The 25,212-nt window shown below is 43.4% G+C and overlaps 1 protein-coding gene across 11 annotated transcripts in view; it reads left to right on the plus strand.

Annotated features, from left to right (window-relative positions):
- The window catches only part of ebf1a (EBF transcription factor 1a), a 113,953-nt gene extending 92,006 nt beyond the window's left edge, over window positions 1–21,947 (plus strand). For 4 of the 11 annotated variants that reach the window (XM_030794458.1, XM_030794459.1, XM_030794460.1 and 1 more), the window contains 6 exons: window positions 4,556–4,644; window positions 13,370–13,435; window positions 14,822–14,999; window positions 16,493–16,672; window positions 18,338–18,532; window positions 21,916–21,947. In XM_030794458.1, coding sequence (XP_030650318.1) covers window positions 4,556–4,644; window positions 13,370–13,435; window positions 14,822–14,999; window positions 16,493–16,672; window positions 18,338–18,532; window positions 21,916–21,947 — 740 coding nt within the window. Of the gene's footprint in view, window positions 1–4,555; window positions 4,645–13,369; window positions 13,436–14,821; window positions 15,000–16,492; window positions 16,673–18,337; window positions 18,533–19,047; window positions 19,119–21,915 lie in introns of those variants that run through there. The other 7 variants (XM_030794455.1, XM_030794456.1, XM_030794457.1 and 4 more) reach the window with 5 other exon arrangements.
- Window positions 21,948–25,212: the final 3,265 nt, after the last annotated feature.

The raw sequence follows: 25,212 nt of genomic DNA on the forward strand, positions 1-25,212 counted from the left end.
TTGTCTTCCATTCTGATGTAACCAAACATTAGTGCCCTCACCCCAACTGTAGCCATAACAAAAAAATATTTTGTCACCATGTGGTCCCCAAAAACTTGTCAGTTACCAGATATTGAGGTCCTATCCTATATATATGTTAGGTCCACACAATGCCACAAGAACCTAAACCACACACAGACTCACAGGCACACAGTCTCACACACACACACACACACACACACATACACACACACACACAGAGAGATATGCAGTCGAAAGGTGGCTCTCTATAAATACACAACTCCTCAATGTGGTTTTAGTGGATGCAGTTTCACTTTTAGAGAAACACAGTGAGCTTACGGAAATGGACAAGACTCGTGGGATTTAACTTCCTCGTTTGTTCCTTCAGCCTATCTGAAAATACCATGTTTTTGTCAAAACTCCTGGACCTAATTCACTCCATGACCTTGCCCAGGAGGTGGCTTACCAGTCCTGGTCTCAGAGGGTAACTCCTGGCTACATGAACATAGAAATACTCCCAGTCAGTGTGGAGAAGGTTTCTGCTCCACACGAGAGACCTAACATCTGTGGAGCTCCTCTATCACTATATTCAGTTGGACCCATTGCGGTGCATGGGGCAAATTAAGGGTATCAGGCCCACCCCTCTAAATATGATCGTCTAGTATGCACTTACGCCACACTTTAGCCGCCCCCCCACACACACCCACACACACACTCCCCCCACCCTCTCTTTCTCTCAGTAAGTGTGCATTACCTACTCGGCTGGTGAGAAGATTGTCCAGAATGTGGAAATCAATAACAGTGAGGGCGGGGGTGGGGTGTGGGTGTGTGTGTGTGTGTGTGTGTGTGGGGGGGGGGGGGTGTAGTAAACACCGGCGGATGTCTGGGAGAGCTGCAGTGGATGCTCTATGCAGAGATCACATCCATCCATCTCTATATCAGCACATTAACACCGCGGCGGTCCGGAGGGCCGGAGTCGTGCCCTGCACTCATTATCCTAACAGTCTGCTTCTCTTAGAGAGATATATCTGCCTGTTCCTGCCCCTCCCACTTAAAAAAGAAAAAAAAAAAAACAAAAAACCTCTCCGCTCTCCTCCATGATCCTTTCCCTCCCATTTTAAGTGTCCGCTCCTACCGTCTACAGCTCACATGGTGCCAGACTTTTCACTGTTCCTCGGCCAAATCGTCCCTGCTTATAATCACAGCTACAAGCCGGCCCCCGTCCTGTGGCTGTGTTCCTCTTAATCCAATGTCAGAGTCAAAAGGGCCTTCTTTTCCTTCCCCCCTCATTAACCCCCCATCACCCTTGACCCATAGCAAGCCGCGCCCCCCCCCCCGTCCCCTCGCCATTACGGGGCGGCTCAGCCTTATGCTAACGGCCTCCTTCTCCATTCATCTGGAGCGACGCAGATCTGCGAACACAACACGGTCGCCTCGCGTAACAGGAATTGCTTAATGTTCTGTTATGTTTGCGGCCTATACCTTTTCCCTGCATCACTTCTTTGAAAAGAAAAGGCCTAGCTAGCTGGAGTCGGGGGCAGACTTGATTACAGGAAGTCTTTTTACTTATGATGTATTGTCAGCCTCGGGGTGGCTTTGCATCATTCTGCCACATTCTGATGTTTTTGTTGTTTTTTTCACTCGACGATAGCCGCGCTCTGTTCTCCATCATGTTCCAGGATTGTTTGAACTGTTTTTCTTGCTCTTTAAGTAAACACTCAGTCAATCACAGGGTTTTTTTTTTTAACAAACCAGCCATGCAGTCTTAGCTTTAGCGTAACTTTGAGTTAGCGCTGAAGTTGTTCAGTGACTTTTTTTTTGCAGGACCTTCAGTTCCTCAGAGACACTCCTAAAACAACGCTAAACGCGTTTGTTGACGACTACGCCTTCTGCAAGGGGTTGATAGTTCATGTTATTTCTGTCGCTAATGACAAAAGAAATGCAATAATGATGTGTTTTTAACATGGTAAACATACCTCTTTCACCTCTCTGTCACGCCAAATGACAGAGATCAGGACGTACAGTCCAGTGGGATCCTTAAAAGATTTTCTCTTGTGAAAGTGATAGTATCCACCTGCTGGGCTCTGGCTTTCTTGGCCCTGTTGTTGTTAGCAAGGATTTAGAGATATTCCTCTGTCTCTCTCACGTGTATAGCACGATGCCCGATGGAAGAGGGCCAGGAGTGGCACAGCTTGTGAGCACGGCTCCGGGGGCCCCGCTTCTGAAGGGGCCCAGGCTGGGCCCTCTGCCATCTGACTCAACTCGCCTCCGATACGAGGCAACTGCCCGCAGTCTGTCCATTCAGATGTGGAGCCGTGGGAAGCTGGGTTAGCTCCCTCAGGAAACGTCTAGGCTTCGGCCTACGGGGCGAACAGAAGGGAGACGGGGGAGAGAGAGAGAGAGAGAGAGAGAGAGAAAGAGAGACAAGGAGAGAGAGCCTGTGCAGACTGTCAGCCTGCCTCACCAGAGTGTTTTTGTTTTTTTTTGTCTTTCTGTAGAGAGCCTCAGAAGAATGATTAACACAGGGTCAGAAAAACTCTACTTCTCAAGTGCTATTTCTGCACCGTCTTCTGTTATGCCCAAGATTGGATGCTGTGGGCAAAAACTAACCCGTCATTCCATTATGTGAAAGAGAGAGAGAGAGAAAGAAGGAAGGAGAAAGACAGATAAAGAGAGAGAGAGAGAGAGAGACTGAGAGAGAGAGAAAGCCGCTTAAGGGCAGAGAGCCTTTGCTCTATGGTGCCAGACCCAGAGATTTAATTTTATTTATTTCAGTGTTTGAATATTAATGTTTGAATCTTGGCTTATTCAATGATTTCCTCTCAACACTGAATACATTATATCGGCCCCCATAGCGATCCATTTTTTACAGTATTCACACAAGCCCCCTAATTGCTCCTATTAAGTGCTGATCATTGTGTGAGTGTACAGAGCGAGAGAAGGAGCTACCAACACAAATCCCTCCGTCATATCTGACAACCTTTTTATTAAGCACTAAAGCTCGCACCAGAGAGATTCATTATTCTAAATCAAACACGTTCCGGCGGGGAGTCAGGGAGAAAAACACGCAAAAGAGAGAGAGAAAAAGTGAGAAGAAAGAGAGAGAGAGAGAGAGAGTGAGAAAGAGAGAGAGAGAACGAGGAAACAATTACTCTCTTAATGCCGTAAGACACACACACTTTTGTTTTGCCGTTTGTTGTTGTTATCACCACTGCCAAAATAACCCAAATAAGACATTATTGAATGAGTCAGATAGTCCTCTATAAGACCGAGGTTTGATCAAATGAACTCCGCTTGAGAGCTTTGGTTTAATGTTGTTTTTTTTTTTGTTTTGTTTTTTTTTACTCAGACATTTCACTTTTCTGCTTTTCCTTTCACTGTCAGTGCCCCTCTACAACCCCCCCCCCACCCCCACCCTCTCTCTCTCTCTCTCTCTCTCTCTCTCTCTCTCTCTCACTTGCTCCTTAATAAACCACAGAAGGGATCTTTTTTGCGCTGCTGCCCTAAAGGGATAGGGTTTAGCACCACAACAGGCAAACATACAAACAAACTGCAGGCCCGCGCGGAGAAAGGCCCATTGTCTCGGTGTGAAAGTCCTGTTCAGTCCAGGGAGGTTAGAAAAACAGCGGGCGGAGGGCCTTGTGGTCCACCAGCACAGGATGTTTGGCTCTATCGCGCAGATCAGATTCCTCTCTCAATATTAGCTTATTGCTATGTCCTCACAGACTAGTCATGGTAGTGTCTCTGGACCACTAAACACTGTCCTCTTTAGGCCCTGCATTTCCAAAAATGATAACCTTAATTAAATTATATCCTCATAACTTTGGCCTATAGATTTATTTTGTGGATTAGCTGTGCTTATGTATGAAACAGACAGGGGGAGGAAACAGGGTTATTTGTTATTGCAGTTTGCACTCATTTTAAGGACACAGCCTGTTTGAAATGCTTGCTGTTGAAGTTTTTGCTCATATTGAATGAGTTTTTGTGTAAGGTGTGTGGGAATAAGACCAGATATATGAAGATTTCTTTTATTCATTTTTGAACAAATTTTAATCTGCAGGTAAAAGTGAGGCTGTTACTCTCTTAGCCAGAGGGTTTGTTTGTTTTTTTGTTTGTTTGTTTGTTTGTTTAGTTTTATTTATTTGTTTATATATTTAAACAAAATGTCCTGTGTGAAGGAAGCAAAAATACTGTTTTATTTTGAGTATGCTGTAGTACGAGTAAAAACCCTCTAAAAACTTTTTAAAGGTGCCTTACGTCTGAAATACTTTGTGTATTAATATCTGAAGTAAAGAGAGATGTTTTCGCTTGACTAATGATGAATGTGCTATATATGATTCATGTTTAATCATAACTTTTCGTTTTTGCTTTTCTTTTTTTCACATATTTTTACAATTTTTTTCTTTTTCCTTGTAGAAATAGTTCAGTGTTTTTATGAGTGAAAGGTTAACTGTCGTATTAGACGTGGTTAAGTGTGATGTACCGTTGGATTGATTTGAATGAGAAGCGATGAGATGAAACAGAAAACATTCATTGTACTTTCGTTCTTTTACAGCACTGAACGAGCCCACGATTGATTACGGTTTCCAGCGGCTACAGAAGGTCATTCCCAGGCATCCCGGTGACCCTGAACGTTTACCAAAGGTCAGTTCAGCTTGATAACCCGCGCAATTCTCATCTCTCAAATGACGGAATAAAAGAGAAATTCTGTCTCCCTTCTCCCATGCGTTCAGTCATTTTGGCTTCTCTTGGTGAGTGGATGACATGTAGCAGACAAGGCTAGCGCCCTGCGTTCAGTTCTCTCTCTCTCTCTCTCTGGCTCTCTGAGTGAGAAAATGCAGGCGAGGACAAAGGCATGTGTTTGTTTCTCCTTTGCTCTTCTCACTCCTTAAGGAGAGGCTGGGCGGTGTAAATGGATCCTCTGGGAATGATAAATAAACATGACTTTATCTTGTTCTCCGTGTCCCGTACCCTCAAGCCAAGCTCCAGCAGTGGCGTTTAATAGAGTTAAAAAAAAAAGGAAAAAAAGGGGGAAAAAAAAAAAGGAGACTAATTATGGCTGGTAAAGCCTGGCCTCTGCGTAATCACATCACAGGGTTGACCTTGTGATGTTGGAGGCCCACCGTAACGGAGCAGGACATTGGTATTCATGGTCTATGAGCCCCACTCCATTATACCTGTAACACAAGTGAGTTAGACAATGCGAGGTCAACCCTTTCGGCGTGAAGGCAAACGTCGGTCTGTAAGACATCAGAATATCCAGGCCTGAATAGGTTCATCATTTCGAGCCCTGCAGGTCCGAAAAAAAGGATGGAAAACAGAGAGTTTGGATCACCGGATCAGCATAAACAGGATATGTTTGTTGTAGAAAGTTTAATGGAGTTTTGGGACTAAAATTAGCTCAGAGGGAATTGTTATGTAATTCTTAACATTCCATAAAGCTGTACTTTGTTATATAGTGCAACTGAAGAACTGGGACTTGAGACACGTGTGTGACCGAGGTCTAATTCTGACGATACATACACGCAGCGTATATCACTTTCAGGAAAGAGTCTTTGACAGGAAATGATGTCAGGCCTTTGCTCCAGTGATGTCAACACAGACAATTAACAGAAGCTTTTGGAATCACTGAGTAATATAAGAGTATCTTTCTCTCTCTCTCTCTCTCTCTCTCTCTCTTTCTTTCTTTCTCTCTCTCTCTCTCTGATCCCACATTTGTTTATGCCCATTGCCCAGCTGGTGCAGAGAGGACAGATCTCCAAGCCTGTTTGAATGAAGATAAAATGGGCTACTGCCTTTGATCTTTCTCCCTAATGTACCACATGCACATTGTCTGCATGCTTTCCACTAGAGCACTCAAACTGGGACATTCTCCCAGCATTGGGGGGGAGTATGGGATGGGGATGGGGATGGGGATTGGTGGGGGGGGGGGGGGGGGGGTGACTTTTTCAACTTTTTTTTGTGACCCAGTTACAAAAGGTCTTTGTTATAGTCCAGATCTCTAGTGGACACATCTGCTGATCCTCCTAGGTCACCGTTAAATGAAACGTGAAAGGTGTTTCCTTGCTCTGTCTCTCTCATACTCTAATGACTTATTTAAGGGGTGTGAGAAAGATTTTAGGCTTTTTTTTTTTTTTTTTTTAAGAGTTACTCCAAGGAAAATAGACAGCAACGCTTCCAGTAATCGTAACTCATTTCTAAACCGAAGTTTTCCAGTCTGTGTCAGGGAGCAGAGTGAGGGGGTTGGTTTAGGAGACAAGGGAGATCTGATCGTCATTGAAGCACAGCATCATTCACGTCGAGCTAGAGCCACCTGGGCGAAAATATGATTTATTTCTAAAATATTTGAACAGCCGTACCCCGTCCCAGAACTTTTTCACAGCTTATTTACTTTCTGTTTTTTAAAAGCTTAAATCATCGAATTACAACCATAACTAATTTCTAAGCCCAACTGTAGCTCATTTCGAACCAACCGTAACTCATTTTTAAACCCCCAAAATTTCCCGTCTTGTGTTATTTATGTTTTCTCAGATGCTGTTGAGAGCACCTTTGATATGTTACCATTGGCAACAGGGTAATTAATGTCGTCTCACTGCCGTGTTTTGAGCAGTCTGGTTAATTTCATTGAGTTTTGGAGCCGTACGTCGCTCGCATGCGATTTTTATGGTCACGGCCTTGACTTGGGCTAGTTCCACGGGGGTTGATGATGTATCTGAATGCATTAGGAAAGGTCACGGCCAGGGTTAGCTGTCACATCTTTCCCACTGTTTTCAGCACGAGGGAAGTAGATCAGAAAAGGCACAGGGGCTAACTCTCCCTAGAGAACGCGGTTAACAGTCTGTCGTATTTTTAACTGCTTCCCGGCCTTAGCAGTTCGAATAAATAGCGACAGGACGGCAGCCACATATGAGAAACGCCGAAAACAGAAACGGGAGGAGGGGGGAAAAAAAAAATACCCAACTGACTCGTAGTGTTTGGCAGTTTTCAAGAGTCAGGTGTTGGGGAAGTGTCAGAAGAAGAAGAAGAAGAAGAAAAAAAGTGTGGTTTTTATGAGGTCTATACAGTGCGTATGTATTTGTGTCTGAGACAGCCGAAAGGTCAGGAGAGAAGCATATCCACAATGCCAACTCTCAGCAGAGACGGAAGAAAATATCGATGCCCCCGGCGCAATCGGCGAATACGGCGAACAACGCAAATAGCGCGAGGGTTCGATACAGCTTAGCATTCCGATTAAAAAAGGAGCAGCGTGGAACTGAACGGGTTAACTGCTGGTCACCCTGACAGGTTCTGACAGAATAGAAGAAAGAGAGAGAATGTGTGTGAGAGAGAAAGAGAGAGCGAGAGCGAGAGAGAGAGAGAGAGCTGCAGAGGGAAGGAGAGGGAGAGGTAGAAGGCCAGGTGATCCATCATGGTGAAGTCAGCTGTCCGGAGCTGCCTTCTCCTGGGTCAGCCGATCGAAGCCTCCGCCGCCTGCACTTTATTATTGCTCGCCCAACAGTAATTGAGTCACCACAAGGGGGGAAGAGGCAGCAAAGAGAAAGAGAGAAAGAGAGAGAGAGGGAGAGAGAGAGAGAAGGAAGAGGACAGAAAAGGTAAAGCCCAAAAGAAGAGGTAAAATGACAAAAAAAAAAAGTGGGGGGGGGGCATTTTTTTGCGTGACTCTGCATGTCTGATGGACTGCTGAGACATGGTGAGACCTTGGTGGATGCGTGAAGATGAATTTCTCCCTCGTTTCCAGTGGCCGTTTTAGTCAGCTTGTTGTCGGGTTGTCAGCTTTGTCCTCGCTCTCTTTTCCTCTCTTTTCTCTCTCTTTCTCTCTCCCTGTCTCTCTTCTCTCTCTGGGTCTCTCGATCCACCCTTTCTCTCTCTCTCTCTCTCTCTTTCTCTGTCTCTCTCTTTTTCCCTCTTCTGCCTCTCCAGTCATCTCTCCTCCTCAGCATCCCTCTCTCTCTCTGTGAGATATTAACAGCGTCGGCTGCTGGGGCTGGCTGTTCATTTCTGCTCTATCGATTTTGCCCTTTATTGAGGTAATAACAGTTTGTTGACGGCACTTCGCTCAAGTGCTGGACTCAATCACAGGTGAGGGGAGAGTGTGGAGCAGGACACGCTAACACATCTACCTCAATCCCCGTGTACATAACCCTTTCCCTCATGTTTGTTACTCAATCCTCCAGCTCTGCTGTTGTTTAAAGAGTGCCCATATCATGCTCTTAGTAACAGCATTGTTACTGTGTAAAGAATGCTGTCATTATGTTCTTAGCTTTGTAAATGCAGTTCTTTTTCCCTAAAAAAAAAAAAAAGGAAGCGTAAGTTTGTTAACCTTACATGATGTTGAGCTACGCAGTAAACATTGTTTGTGAACTGAATAGCCTGATAATAGTTAATTGTTTAGAATATGTCTAAGTTGTTTTAGGTAATAGGTTGTTAATTTCGATAATCGGTTGTTTGAATTAGAGAGATGCTCTGTCTGTACTGAAGAGGGGCCAATACACACTGGAGCAGGTGACAGATTTTTGAAGTGTGTGTGTGTGTGTGTGTGTGTGTGTGTAACTGTGTGTATGTGTAACTGTGTGTGTGTGTGTGTGTGTGTGTATGTGTGTGTGTGTGTCTGAGAGGATTATTTGAAAGAAAATCCCGTAATTGTTCAGTGAGCTTTTGCGTCCGGATCCAGAGAAGCGGCATCACTCGATATGTTTGGCCGTGGTTCAGCCTGGACAATCTGTGGCCTTGTTTGTTCTCTCTCTCTCTCTCTTTCTCTCCCTCTCTCCTTCTCTCCTCCGTCAGTGTTTGTTCCCCCACATTTTCCCTGTCACTTCACATCCACCTGATCCCCCCTTGGCCACCTCAACAGGGCCTATGTTTCAATCTGTGCTCCCAGGAAACAGGCCTCGTCACTGGGGAGCAGAGAGCTGTGAGGGCCCTTGTTTATGCACCAGTGGAGAAGAGAGACAGAAAACCGTATCTAAATATGAATCCTTCCATCATTCTGCCTCTAAATGAGTGCCAGCACATGCACAATAACCCCCTCACCCCCATCCCCCTTCTCCCTCCCTCCCTTTCGCCCTCCCTCTCTGCCCCCCCCCTCAAAAACAGGCATTTGGTCATTCCTCAGTCACTGAGTTTAATGATGAAGGTGTTTGGATGGCCACACTGACTCTGCCTGATTTGTCATAACGGGGCCCTTGTTGTCTTGCTGGGCAGATCCGGACAGACAGGTTGTTATTGACTTTGAGAAAGTAACCTTTGAGGCCAGAGCAGTCCATGTATGAATTATGCAGGGATGCCGCATTAGTCAAAGAGCACACTGACTGATATTTATGATGGGCAGATATTGATGGAGAAGGGACATTGGGGGAAGGGAGAGGAGTGGTGTGTGTGGTGTGTGTGTGTGTGAGAATGTATGTGTGTGTGTGGGGGGGGGGGGGGTGGCGGGTCCTACAATGAGATTTGATTGTCGTTCAGGTAGAAATGGGTATCATTCAAACTGAACAGTTTATAGTACAGCCAACCTAGGCGAAAAATGTCATTTTTAAAATTATTTAAAAAAAAACATTTGAACGAATGTGCCTTGTTCCAGTACTCACACATGGCACCTTTTCTCAGGCTCCTAAATTGCTCGAATTCTAACAGAGTTCAATGTGTTGAAGCAATACTGAAGAAACGTAATGTAAACACCTCACAGAGGTTTTGTTATGGTTTCTCTTATGCAATAAAATAAGATTAGTGGCCATGGTTACAAGGAAAATGAACAGTGAAGAGTATTAATGAAGGATCAATCGTTCAGGGAAAACAGTTAGATATTCATCTCAGATCTGTGTTACACAGTGGATAGACGTCCACAGACCCCATAATGCAGCACAGCAGCTGTGCCCATAAACACCGCACGGACATTATGCTCTAGTTGACAGGAAACTAACGCAGCCCAGGCAAACTTAGCCGTTCTGCTTAATTAATCCGCTGTGGTATGAAATGATACATTTTTTTTTTTGCCAAAAAACACCGTGATTAGTTTACAGATGATAATTACAACAGAAGCTTCTGTTTGAAATGACGGTATCCAGCGTTCTACTCTATGTAAAAATTTGTCAGTGCTTATCTCTCTCAGCGGCTGGAAATGACATCACAAAAAAGGTGTCGTGATGTCATAATCTAAAAATGGGGCGGAACTTTTAATTTGTCCGTAATGAATTGATTTTGCTATAACGGGATCTTCCATTGAGTCATTTGACCGCAGAGTACAACAAATTTAATAATTATGCTCTTGCCAAGTGTGCAATTACATTTATTTTGTTGGAAATAGAAAAAAAAAAAGACGTGGTTCTGGGAAATGCTGTCCTCGGTCACATCGGTGATTTGTCATCTAATGTGCTTTGAAACAGTAAGAACCAGCGCGTTTCAAAACGGAAGATTACATCTTTTCGTTGTCACTGTTAGGAATAGCTCATAAGCTGATAGCCTTCATTCATCAAATGTTGCGGAGAGGGTTGGGTGTAAACAGGATGATATTACACACCGTTGTGTTCACTGTCAGATTCTGGCCGTTTTTAGTCACCGCGAATGGATGCAACCCTGTATATGTGTGTGGTTTAGTTGTACACTATACTCACAAGACATATCTGGTCCTCATATTGTCTTACAGAGTGGTTTAGAGATGTTTGTGTGAATATGTCTCTGATGATATTGTATTCAGGTGTGTGGCGTGAAGTGGTTTTGAGTGTTTGTGAGTGAGAGTGTAAGTGTTTGTTAGATATGTATGTATTTGAGTCTATATGTGTGTGTATGAGAGAGCACACGCGTTTCTGTGCGTGCGTATGTGTGTGTGTGTGTGTGTGTGTGTGTATACACACGCACCCACACATACTAATGAAATCAGAGCCTGCACTAGACCAGCAGTGTAAGGGTCAAAGGGGCAGTGGAGGAAGTATGACATCATCATTCTGTTCCTTTCCGCATGACGAACGCTGGTGACCCTGCTGGGATTACGACTCTAATAGAACATTAGGAGATGATAAAATTGCAAATGAACAAGCACAGGAATAAATTTGTCATGTTTTTACTGGCCTGGCTTCCTTGTAAATGTGCAGACGCCGTTGCCTTAACATTCCAGATGTGACCTGAACATTATTTCATCTTTTCTTTTTTTTTTTTTTTCTGCAGCATCCCCCCCCCCTACACACACACACACACACACACACACACACACATGCACACCACCAGCACCCCCCCCCTTCCCTAATGAATGTATATCATATTACCAGCCATCATAATTTACACACAGGAACAGATTCAATGTCCGGAGAGCATTAACGTGTAAGCCGGCCCTCTCCGGGCTGTGGGCCGGGCCTTCCCTGTATTATGTATCAACGCGTGTGTCTTTTCACACATTGATCAGAAACCCGAAAACCCACATCAGAAACCAGCATCGTTGATGTAGGATTAAAGAATAGAGAGGCGAGTGAGTTTGGTGCGGCCTCAGAAAAAGATGGGAAAAAGATTGCGTTTTGATGGCTTGAAAGAGAAAAACAATAGCGCGGAGTGAGGAGGAGGAAGAGGAGGAGGAGGAAGGTAGGGTCTGGTTAATGGCGGCTGTTGACTGATAGACAGCCACAAACACAGGTCCAGGATCAGGTTTCTTTCCTGTTTACCGCTCCTGGCTCTCCGCTCCTTCTTACTGGAAGTGCTCCTGTGTTGCCCAGGAAATGGGCTTTGCTTCCAGACACCGGGCCACCACACACGGCCCCACACTAATAGCATTTATTTGTTTATCTGGACAAACTTTTTTGCCCCTTCCTTATTGGATTTGTCCTCTCAACAGATCCCCCCGTCGTAATGATTGGAGACGGATAGGTCAAGAGAGGAGCCCCTGTTACAGGGGGAGTAGAAAGAGACAGAGACAGAGACAGACAGAGAAAGTAAAAGAGTGGGAGAGAGAGCGAGAGAGAGAGAGAGAGAGCAAAAGAGATGAAGGCTGGGAGGTAGGAGGCAGAGTGAGGAAGAAGAGGAGGAGGAGAGAGAGAGAGAGAGAGAGAGAGAGAGAGGAAGAAGGAAGACTCGGCGGATGAATGAGACAGCGCTCGCTGCAGCAGGGGACCCTGTCGTGAACTTAATGTCTCATATCCCTTATGGCTTTGTCCCGTCCCGGGAAGCGCAACCAGCGAGAAAGAGAGAGAGACAGAGAGAGACGGAGAAAGAGAAAGAGAAAGAGGGAAAAATCGGAGGAGGCGCACATCCATACTAAAGAACCACTTTAGCCTCCCCAGGCCTCCCCACGCCTCTCAATCATCGGTCCCATGCTCGGGAAACAGAGACGGGCGCCTCCCTCCCACAAAGCTCCTCTAACGAGGGGTTAACGCAGTGCCAGCGTTCCCATTATTGAGTGAATTTAGCACCTTGGACAGCGCACTAAAAATCTTTATTGCTTCTCTGACCCCCTCGTCATGTTCGCGTCTGTGTGTTACGCAGGGGGCTGGGGAAGGGGGCAGATTGAAAGGCAATATGTCGGCTGGCGGGCGGGCACACATGCTCGGGGGCTTGTTCACAGCGAGGGTTACACACGGAGGGTGAGAGCAATTTTCTGGTTGTCGCACTGCGAGCACATTTCCCCAGCCTTGGCACATTAACTTTTAAAAAGGGTTCCACTGAAGCTTCGGGCGTCTGCCGCTCCGCCAACAAGAGAAAAAAATATAGAAAAGAGAGAGAGAGAGAGAAAGAGAGAGAGTGAGAGAGAAGGAAAATGAATAGACAGAGAGTAAAGAACACAGTAAATAAATGTTTAATGTGAAAAAGGTATGGTAATAGATAGAGTTTTGGTTGCTGGAGTGAGAGTCGATTACCTGGAAGAAAATACTATTGTAGGTACAAAATCATCCCCTTTCCTGTAGTGTATGTGACTAGGCATCCATCTGGAGTGTGTTTCCCCGTGTTTGTACACATGTATTTTGCGTGTAATCGGCTGTTGAACATTAGCGTGGGGCCACAGGAGTGCCGGTGTGTGGGCTTAAGCCTGTGGGTTATCATATGATGGGATTGTATTAAATGGATGGATTATATGCTGATAAGACAAAAATGATTTTGTCAGTAACAGACGGTGAGGTGCACTGCAGGTTGAGGCCTAAATGATTGGAGGAAAGGGGGTTCATGTTTTATTCACACACACACACAGACGTTTTCTGCCCCGCCCCCCTCCTCAAACATGTGTCGCTGTTCTGCTGACCTATTGTCGGGATCACGAGGGCCGTGTCTCTCTCTCTCTCTGTCTCTTTGTCCTTCTCTCTCTCTCTCTCTCTTTAGACAGTGCATTTGAATAACATTTGAAAGTAGTTCAAGGAGTAAAAGGTGTGGTCTCTGTGTTGTCTTTTCATGTCTGTAGGAGGTGATTCTGAAGAGGGCAGCAGATCTTGTAGAAGCTCTGTATGGGATGCCACATAATAACCAGGTAGGAGATACACACACACACACACACACACACACACACTCACACGCACGCAAGCACGCACGCGCACACAAACACAAATAACAGTTTCTTGAATATTAGCTTCAAATATGCTGGCTATTCCACACAAAGGCTTAATGTATTCACATATATACAAAGCCACACACACACGCACACGCACACGCACACACACACACACACACACAAACAGACACACACTGGGGCTTTGGTGATAGTACTTGCACACCTTTGATTAAGAGAATCCGGCTGAAGGCCCGTGTCCCTGGCCTGCCGCTGAGAGCCGGGGCATTTTCTCATCGATTGGCTGGTGGAGCAGGAATACAGCGCTGCTGAATAATTTAGACTGGCCAGTGGACAGGCCCCCTAACTCCACTCATCTCTGCCCATCTTAAAGAGCTCCCTCACGGGAACCCCCGGCTCCCAGTCTCCCTCCCTGAGAATCTAAGCCTTGTCATTCTGAGACAGAGGGGGGGAAAAAAAAAAATTTTGTCAGAGAAGCTCATGGAGCTTAACGCTCTCAGACCCCCTGCTGACTGTTTGCACTTTTTTTTTTTTTTTTTTTTCTCAAGTTGATTTTTGTCTGACAGATAAACATAACACTTCAGTGCTCAGCAGCCTAAAATAGTGGGGGAAATATTTATGATGAATCTATTAATCATAGATCGTTTCCGTGTAAACAGTGTTCTGACTGTCAGGCAGTCGCTCCTGACGTTACTGACAGAATCCAGCGGAGACGGTTTGCAAAGAGATGAGCTCGTGTCTGATCTCTGATTGCATGAGCCGCTGCTCTACATGTAAGAGCAGGAGAGGAGACAACGCAGCGTGAACCAACGCTGGTCATTTGAAACACTTACATTTTCTCAGATTTCTACAGAAGCTATGCTGATGTTTTACAAAATAATTAAAACAAACGAACAAACAAACAAAATGTCAATTTCATATTCACATCGTCAATCTCTACTCCTAACAGATTGCCAGTAGAGAAATCACTGGCTAATGTCATTTTCTATATCTTTGTCAGTTCACAAGGGTCACTAACATTCCCAATATTTTCATATTTAACCATCTGTGGATTTAATGCATGTCCAGATCATTTCTTCTATGTAAATGATCCATTGCCACATACACAACAAATAAGCCAGTGTTAAATTAACTCTGAGTGTGTTAATTATTTCTGTCCTAGTCTGGACTAGTGAGGGATAATATAAACACTGAGTAGAGTCCATGTAACACGGGTACGTTTTTTATGCAAGTCTCTTTTTTTTTTTTTCTGGCTGAAGTTTGAGTTGTAGTGCTGTCGGCACACACCACTGACTTTTGAATGCGGTGTATTTGACTGTGTTTGACTGTGTGTCCTGACTGATGCAGGAGATCATTCTGAAGAGAGCAGCGGACATAGCAGAAGCACTCTACAACGTGCCCCGCGGTCATAACCAGCTCCCCGGCCTGGCCAACAGCTCCGTCCACGCAGGCATGATGGGAGTCAACTCCTTCCACGGCCAACTCGCCGTTAATGTGTCTGAGTCCACACAGGCAGCCAATCAGGGTGAGGCACTGCACTGCACTGCAGCCTAGCAACTGAACAGGATTCTGAGTGTTCACTGTAAGAGGGAAAAGTGTCTGGGACAATATGACTGAGTCAGAATAAAGTTTTGGGTGCGTGTGTGTATGTGTGTGTGTGTGTGTGTGAGAGAGAGAGAGAGAGAAAGAGAGAGAGAGAGAGAGAGGAAAGAAAGAGCAGTGTAAAAGTATGAAAGAGATATGAATACGGGGGGGGAGACAGACCTAGCAGTGCCATCGTGCTCTCCGGACCATAGAGCTGCTATATAACCATTGAGCTCTGCTGTCTGTGACAGGCAATGATTTGTGTTAAGTCAGCTGTAATTTCTCTGGGATCTCCTGTAAGGGAAAATGAATAGCAAGCGGAGCAGAGATGAGCGTCGACTTTGTAGCAGACAGCGAGAACTCCTAGAGCGGAAGCATCCTGCTGCTTTCACCCATGTCAGCGTTTAATGCAGTGATGTGTATTTATAGTCTATACTCCTTCCCGTTCTCTCTCTCTCTCTCTCTCTCTCTCTCCTTACACTCCCCATACAGAACCGATAGAGAGACACCTCTAACAGTTTCACCCTTTTTTTTATAATAAGATGTCAAAAATAAAAAAAAAAAGGCTGAACAGAGAATAGAATCAAATGACACACTGCCAATCCATCACATGCAGAAAAAGCCGCATGCATGGTAACGTTTGAGGTAATAGCAGTACAATGTTTAATCTGAGATCAAGAACAGTGTAATAGTATCTATAAACTCTATCATAAACTTTACCATAACACATATATTGAAGTATGTCTTTTTTATGAGGAATATTTTTTTTTTTTTTTGCACCAAGCATAGTATTTTTGGATATGTTAAATGCTTTATTTATATTTTCAATCAATCTCAAAGTCTGGGGCATACGAAGCCCACTCGTAAAGATGTCAGACAGTTATAAAACCAGGAGAGGCACCGAGAGAGTTTGGTGAGAGAGAAAAGAAGCGGCGTCCTGTTGGGAGTTAAATGTAATGGCGCAGAGAGGAGAACGGATCAGAAGCCAGCAGAGAGATGATTGTCAGAGAGGGCCAGAGAGTCACACGCCCAGCTTGTGTTCTCTCTCTGCTTCCATTACCATGGGGTTGTGAGTGAACATGTGCACTAGGCCTGAGAGAAATGGTCTCATTAAGAGAGTATGCTCCCAGACCTGATGTCACTCATTGGCGTTCTCCGTTTATCGCCTCTTGCTACATAACGCGGTCCTGTTTTCCACGGGAACAGGTGCGAATTCTCATACTCTCTCTCTCTGTCTCGCTCTCTCTCTCTCTCTCTCTCTCTCTCTCGTGCTCTCTCGTACACTCTCTGTGTGTGCGCGCGTCTTTGAAAACATGAGATTGAGTGACTGTGTCGTGACGTGGTGAGAGTTGCGTTGGCAGTTTGCGGTTTTCTCTTTTTTGCGTGGAGTGTCCCTTCATTCCTGTCTCCTGTGCTTTTTTTTGTGGGTGGCAGGTTTCAGCAGGAACACGAGCAGCGTGTCTCCGCACGGCTACGTCCCCAGCTCCACGCCTCAGCAGAGCAGTTACAGCACTGTAACCACCAGCATGAACGGCTACGCTAACACGGGCATGTCCACGCTGGGCGGGTCCCCCAACTTCCTCAACGGCTCTGCTGCCAACTCCCCCTACGCCAGTGAGTAGACAGTCGGTCTGGCCCACACACATACACACGCGCACGGGCACGCACACACACGCGCACACACGCACACACAGTTCATACGCACGGCGTATGAATTCACGCGCGCACACGCTCACACGCCACTCACACGCGCGCACACGCACGTACACACAAACACAGAAGCCGCACCTATGCTTCTTACGCTTCTTACACGGTATCATATGTGTATGCCAACACATACACACACACACATTCAAACACACACACACACACATCCAACAATCACAGCATACCTCAAACACACACACACACACACACATGAACCACACACACACATGAACCACACACTATTTTAACTAGAACTGAGCAGTATTCCAAGACTTTTTTATTCCATTTTTTTTTCTCGTTCCTGTTTATGAGACATGGCACATATTAAAGTGTTCCATTGATACGTTCCACACTGGATGTGTCCCGTGTAACAGCAGATAAAAAAAACGTGAACTTTAAAGGTTCTCTGGTTTCCGGGGCAGCGAATGAAGACAGATTACTTTGGGTGTGTGAAATACCATGTCTTTTCACGAGCAGACACAGAGAAACAATTGCTTCTGTCAGGGCTCTGCCTGTGTCTTTAAGAATAGAAATAGATGCACATCTCCTTTTTTTTCCCCCTTTTTTTCCTTTTATTGTCAAGAGCAGACCTTGTCCATAATGCCTAGCCATTCGTGTAACACCAATCTTCTACCGCAGCCTCTAAATTAAAGAGTCTTAATTAAATCAATAAACTAATTGCAGGAGAAGCAATTCAATTTCGGTACTTTGATTCCGAGATGTTAACAAGTATTTTAACAGGCTCAGTGACTACGCACAGACACTTTCAATCAATGCAAGAGGGCAGGCTTTGTAGCTCCAATTTTCATTAATTGATTAGTTAGGCTTTCATAAATGGATTATGACATTATCTGGAGGATTTGCCTGGGTAAGTGCCATAAAATTTAAGCGCGGGATAATAACAACAATAAAGTGAGAACAAGATATCAGAGGGCGGCTGAAATACGATGGCAGCGATTGTAAAATCGTTGAAGGAGAAAATGCTCTCAATGTATTAATAGACAAAGACAAAGCCAATAGGAAGAATGGAGGGGGAGGGTCTTCTCCGTCGGCTATGAAATTCAATTCACTGGGACTAAGACCAGAGGATCTGTATAGACAACCCTGAATACACAGGACAGATAAGAGACAAAATTCATTTTCATGTGGAGTGGGATGTCAAAGATTAGCCGTACTGTTGGTGACTATGTATGTCATAGTGGGATATGAGTTTATTATGATCATTTTTTCACTAAAGATGCAGCATTTTCTTAGGTGTACTTTTAGTTGTGCTCTCTTGGAAGATAATTTCAATTGGGTTGCGTGTGTGTGTGTGTGTGTGTCTGTGTCTGTGTGTGAGCATGCACAGGCATATGTGAGCGCACACAGTTATCTTTGATACAGATAGTTTCACCCTTAAATTCAGGTCATATCGTTGACATAGATAGTGACTAGTCTCTGTGTCCTGTTCTCCTCTGTTGTCTATACGACAGGACTATGAGGCATGTTATCCGTCCACTCTCTCCGTAACTGTCTCCCTATCTCTCTCTCTCCTTCCTTTCCTCCCTCGTTCCCTCTCTCCTACCCGCCCAGTCGTTCCGTCCAGTCCCACCATGGCCTCCTCCACCAGCCTCCCCTCCAACTGCAGCAGCTCCTCGGGTATCTTCTCCTTCTCTCCAGCCAACATGGTGTCAGCCGTCAAACAGAAGAGCGCCTTTGCCCCTGTGGTCAGGCCTCAAACTTCACCACCACCCACTTGCACCAGTGCCAACGGCAACGGTCTCCAAGGTGAGTGGGTGACATGGGAACGCCCGCGTCCGAGAGAAAAGTGCAGTCATGGAAAGACACGGAGACACAGAACTAAACAGTTTCGGCCGGTTTGGCCGCTGCCTGTTGTAAAAACAGACTATGATAATCCTTGGATAAATAATTACAGATTGTTAATCTCTAGAATAATCTATCATTCACACGAGATCAGCGTGTTGTTATTGTTCTTAAAAATGAATTTGACTGTTTATGCTGGTAGAGTCCTTTTTACCCGTACTGTGCTAGTTCATGAGAATGATGTAATGTTGTTGAGTGGTTTGCTCAGTTTTTAGAGAGGGTTAGCTGTGTCACGTATTCTAATCTGAGACTGACTGCCTTGAACCCTACACTGTACTGATCTGATCCTAACTCTATGACCGTAACCCCTGTCCTCTACTCTCCGCACTTGAATAATAACACTGTTCTTGTTTCTCTCCCCCTCTCTCTCTCTCTTTCTCTCTCTCCATCCCTGCCCCACACCCTCTCCCTGTCTCCAGTAGATCAGTCTTTTGTGGATTCTAGCAAGTATTCCACAGCTAGTTCCCTGCAGGGATTGGCCTTCTCCTGAAGTACGTTACAATCCCTTCTAACACATTCTTTCCTTCCCTCTCTCTCTCTCTCGCTCTCTCTCTCTCTCTCTCTCTCTCTCTCTCTCTCTCTTTTTCTTTCCATTAACCGGTTCATCAGTATGATCACTTACTCATTCTCTTCTCCCCCCCCCCCCCCCCCTCACTCTTGTGTTCGGTCGCTAGGGAGCCTGTTGTCCATCACCCTGAGCATGTCATATGTGTTTCATTTCCTGCCGTTCTTCCTGTTTCCTGTCTCAGCTCGTCTTTTTGGGCTGCGCTGTGCTTTGGGACTCGGGTGTTCTTTTGGCTTCTCGTGGCCGTCATCACCTCGCTTTTGCTTTGCCTATTTCTTTTTACTTTACACCCTTTAGAACGTTAGCGGAGGAGATAGCTCATTGTAGAAAGCGTCGCAGTCTTTTTTATACTGTACATTAAATACATGTGGAAAGACTGAAAATTCAGGTTCTCAGAAAGGGATTCAAAGACTCGAGAGATCTCATTTCTGTGTGTTTAACCCCTTGTGGGCTATCTGGGTAAAATTGGACCTGAACCATTTTTGTTTGTTTGTTTGTTTGTTTGTTTTGTTGTGTTCACACTGCCTTTGTGAGAATGTCAAAGAGAGCTGAAAAATCTTAAATCTTAAATTTTAGCGAGGGCGGTGAAACCAAAAACTGGTGAAATTCAAACCCTTCCCAGAAAGGAAACCGTTTCACTGAGAAAAAAAAGAAAAGAAAAAAAAAGCCTTTGTAAGCCTAAGTCTGCACTGCAAAGAATGCTATCTGATAGTTTACAATCTGCTGGAATATTCAAAGTTTAGCAATATCTCCCCAGTCATAGTCCTACAGCAGTCAGTGAACCAATGAGCTGACATGAGTACAACCATTCTGTGGACAATTCCAAACTGTGAACATTCAAGAAATAAGTTCCATCCTGTCATTGATGGTGCCTTCTCCATTTAATGTTTTATTTAGTGCGCCGTGGTATCGTAACCTTATATCTTTCTTACATTATATATATGCCCGTATACATTTAGAGCACAGTAAAACATAATTGATCGTCTTTCCCAAGTTGCTCTTATCTGGGCTGATGAAGTACTTCCTGTCTCTCTGTTGATATGCACTCAGCAGAGTGGCCTGTTGACTTTTTCGCCGGTCACTTCTCATATTTTAATTCCAACCAGGCTCACACTTGGGAGACAGATAGAGTATGAGAATTGTATAGGGTGGAGTAATCAATAGGGAGCCAATATGTTGTATGAGAGATTTCCAGTGGCCGTTAGGGTTACTCGTTCAGTGGGAATGTATGAGGGGACTATGTGTGGACGTGTGGGATTACAACCCACAGAATTCATTCCTCTGTCTCTTTCTCTCTGGCTAATGGATTCTATTTGGATTATTGGTTATCGGGCAAATGCAATCTATTTGTTTTTCTGAAGACGTTTTTTTCTTTTTTGTTAGGGAATCTCGATAAACGAATGAGAACGGGTCAGCGTTTGTGTTCTGGTCGCTTGAGTGGGGGTTTTTTATTTCTATTTGTTTATGTTTAGACATTTTGTGTCCTAATAATTTCTGACTTGGCAAGGAAATGGAAGAGCCAAAGATTCATTTCGGTCATGTGGGAACATAAAGTAATGGAAGAAAGGAAACGTCGAAATATCTGAAAAGTCAACCCCTGTGGAGGTTTGACCTCAGAACATTCGATATTAGCGATAAATGCTAAACCAGGGTTCTGTCAGCTTACCACACAGATGGACTTCAGATGCACTTGTTTCTTTCAAAACCCCTTTTATTTTTTTGGTTCCTCATCCTCCTGAGAGAGACATTAGTTAAAGCGTTCCGTGTCCCACTCGATGGTAGCAGAGCCAGTGAGACTAGCCCTTAGTCTGATCGCTAATTGGATGGATGAATTGTTCACATAATGGCTCCCTGATGAGGTGGCTGATTTACAGCTGTAAAACCCAGCTACTATTTATCCTGACAATGACTCCAATTAAACACACAAGACCTGCAAACTCAACCCAGATCATATTGAATAAAGATCATCCTTAACTTCGCTTTGGGAATTACCCAGTCATCCCAATAAATTTGTACAGGAGCAGCGTTAGCGGTTGGACAGAAAGCACAGTATATCAGAAACGAACGTCCACTTCCGTATGAGCTTACGTGTACTGTCATTACAAGTTCTGTTTTAACCGCATTAACGCCTGATTGATGTCATTATTGTATTATGCGTCCTGTGATTCTGGAATGTTCTTTGTTCGTGTGTGCATGACCTGTCTTTGTCTCATGCAACTTCTACACTGTCTTCTAAGTCATCGCTTCATCTTCCAAGACAGCATTTGTTTTTTGTTTTTTTTTTCCTCATATGTTTACATAAAACTATAATAAACGATTGGACAGTAAGATGTTTATAGTTAGTCAGAAGCTTGGATGAACTACTCATTTTGAAAAGATGTTTGAAATTAAATATGGAACAATGTTTCAAGGGCTCTTTTGCTTTCTCTCTCTCTCTCTCTCTCTCTCTCTCTCCCTCTCTCTCTCTCTCTCTCTCTTTCCCTCTTTAGCTTTCTCTCTATGCCAAGTTGGCGCTAGTGCAGAGAGATGCTTTGATTAGTAAATTTTCTTTTGAGCTGGGTTTGTACTCCAGATGCCTGGACAGCTTTTGTTTTGTAGCTATTGGACAGGAAATTATATTATCACATGACTGACTCTCCCTTCCTCTCTCTCTCTCTCTCTCTCTCTCTCTCTCTCTCTCTCTCTCTCTCCCTCTTTCCTTCTTATACTTTACCACAAACAGCAATTCCTGGTATGATCGTTCCTCCCATGTAGAAACAGCGGGACTACGGCCGAAGACACGTTCGATATCGTTTCACGTTCGAAAAACTCAAGAAGTGGACTGAAGGCGACTCCATTTGGAAAATGATAACAGAGCTTCTCAACTCAGGCCTTTTTAAAAGGAATCTCATTTGAAAGGAAGAGACATAAAAATAAAAAAAAAGCGGTGTTTTGATTTTTATAGGTTTTCTTTGTGCACACCTTCACAGAAGGATGTCAAGGCCCCCATGTTGTATCCATGCTAAGAGAAGGATGACTCCCCTTTGTGTCTGATCTTTTCGTGTTGAAATATGATATATCATATGCCTTTTTTATGGATTGTACTATACACAAGTGACACTATGAGAGAGCTGTTACACACCCATAATGTTCCTGATAAATGGTTTAGGACACGGACAAGGAAGTCATTCACACAGGCCTAAGGAAGTTACGCAAATTTACGCTTAGTAAACGTACCCGAATTTTCTTTCGCTTCACCGAAACATATACCGGTCAGGTGATCAAATATCCAATCTCCAAGGTAAAAATGCATTCAGATTAAAAATATTCTGTTTGACATTTCCTTTGGTATTCGCCAAAAAAAAAAAAAAAAAGCCAACAAATGCAAGTTGCCACAGTATTTTTTTTTTTTTTTTCACAATACAAAGCCAGCAAACATACTCAGACTAGCATAATTACTTTGATTGGCTATTTGTGAGACACAAACAGTCTGTTTTGTAATAGGTACCTTTTAGTGTTTTTGTCTTTTGAGGAAAAGGAGACGTTTCCATTCTACGCCCACTGTGCTCCCCACTTAAAGCTCAGAAACCAGATACTAAGGTCTCCACATCCTGCCCCCTGAGGAGGAGGAGGAGAACCAACGGATACAGAATGGAATTTCAACAGAAATGAACTAATATTTATATTTGTACTAAATATTTGCTGCTAATTAGTGCAGAAATATACAGCAGAGTAAGAGCAAAAAAAAAAAAAAAGAAAAGAAAGATAGAAAGAAAGAAAACTCAAATTTGCTATGCCATTTTAAGTTGACTTTTTCAAAAAGGAGAAGAAAAAAAAAGAGGGAAAACATATTTTATGTGTCTGAACTAATCTTTTTATGAAGTGGTTTGTCTTTTTGAATTTGTTTTCTATATATGTTACTTGGTTTGTTTTTAATGATACTGTGATAATAACCATTTTTTTTTTCTCTCTGTTCTGGTTACCCTGAAGGAGCGGAAGGGCAGGGAGATAAGAGAAATTCTCTGTGCCGACTGTTAGATCAGCAGTTTTGTTTTGGTTTTTTTTGGTTTTTTTTTTTTTTATTTTCTTTGGTGATTGTGAAGGAAAAGACTTGAATAGCCAGACAATATTATGTTTAGCCAGCACTGTAATAACTCGTTCACAGAATGTGTCAAAGACCCAAACAAACAGCCGTTTTGATTTGCTCACCTAGTTAGTGATCTATTTTTGTACATATGCATTCAATTTTTTTTTTTTTTTTTTTTTTGCTTTTTTTTTTTTTTTTTGCCAAAGTTTTTAATGTATTTATCTCAGAATGTCTTAAGGCAGCTTTTCAATCTAGTATCACTGATCATATGTTTACCGCATTTTCCAGATCTCAACAATTTTAATGAGCAAAGGCAACAAAATGGAACATGGATTCTGGACATTAATGGGGGGAATTTCTGTAAAATATCCATATAAATAATGTATTTATCTCTGGAATTTGTACATTGCTTCTCTTCCCCTCTTCCCCTTGTTTAATTTTATTGTGGATGTTTGATATGTCTTTATGTGCCCAACATTTGTGTGTGTGTGTGTGTGTGTGTGTGTGTGTGTGTGTGTGTGTGTGTGCGCGTGTGCGTGTGTGTGTGTGTGTGTGTGTATCATGACCCTTTGTTTGTCTTTGTTGTTTATATGTCATATTTCTGACAAGTTTTGTTTTGCATTTAGTTTTCTGTTTTGTATCATTTTACCATGCTTCCATTTTTTAAGTTCACTCCATTAAAAAAAGTCATTGTCTATTTTTGTATTATTTGTAAGTTAAAAAATGATTTTTTTTTTCTTTTTGGAATTTTTTAATGTATGGCAAAAAAAGTAGCATCTTATTCTAATAGCATTTAGTTATGTAGATTTTTAAAATATATATAATGAATATATAAATCTATATCTTTTTGTTTTTCTCTTTGAGGCTTATCAAAACAAAAAAATGAAACTGTTGTTAAACTAATGACATGCATGGGATTTCTCTGCAAGGAGTGACAGTTCCATTCTCTGTGTTTGAAACTAGAAGGACGACTTTTTGCTATAAAAAAAAAAAAACAACAACAAAAAAGAAAAAAAGGAAGAAAAAAAAACAAACAAACAAAAAAAAAATGAAAATACTTTCTTTCCTCTTTGTGTTCCTGTTTCCCTTTTTACCTTTTATTTCTTTAATTATTTATGCCTGCTTATTATCTGTATACTCTTTCAGTTTTTCCTTTCACTTAAATCAGAACCAGCAGTTTAGATGCCTTAACAATGCAATTCCATATTCACCCAATCACTTGTGCAGTTCTTACTGTTCAATTCATTATCTGTCACCATACAATTTCTCAAGGGAAGGTTTTATGAAGTTCAAAAAAAAAAAAAAACCAAGCACAAATTGGGCTGTTTTACCTAAATACTGTTTTTAAAGAAAAACCAGCCTAGAAAAAGTTGGAGAGATTTAGTCAACAGTTTGTCCTATCTTTTGTTGTTGTTTTTGTTTTGAGGGGGTAATTAGAGAAGGAGGTTATGTTGCATTTGGATGAAGTGATGGGGGAAACTGGGGGGGTGGCTGAGATTTTAATGTATCTTGCAGCTGGATGTTGCTAGGAGGGGGTAGGGGAGCACTTTATTGTTCATTTAAAACAAAAGGCTGCCTTTTAATTTGTTTTGTGTTGTGTCTGCGTGTTTGCATTCAACTCTGTTGGGGGAGGGGGAGGGGTGAGGAGGTTGGGAGAGGGGGGGGGGTAGAGGGGGTGCTGGGGGGGGGGGGGGTTGGGGGGATGGGGGGGGGGGACGGTAAAAGCCATATTCTCCAAGTACGCAATTTTCTCAGCGTTCAGCGCTCTGCTCCGCTGTGACGAAGCGGCTGAGCAGACTTTGATATGCTTTACTTAGTGTGTTTCGTCTTTGCCGTCATCAATGCACTTCAGTTAAAGTATCAGAATAAAATAAAAATAAAAATTTTTTTTAAAAAAATAAAAAATAGGCTGCGTTGACCCATGTCTTACCCCTACACAGAATGGGCCAAATG

The sequence above is a fragment of the Chanos chanos genome, chromosome 2 (genome assembly GCF_902362185.1).
Source record: "Chanos chanos chromosome 2, fChaCha1.1, whole genome shotgun sequence".
In the NCBI taxonomy this organism is placed as follows: domain Eukaryota; kingdom Metazoa; phylum Chordata; class Actinopteri; order Gonorynchiformes; family Chanidae; genus Chanos; species Chanos chanos.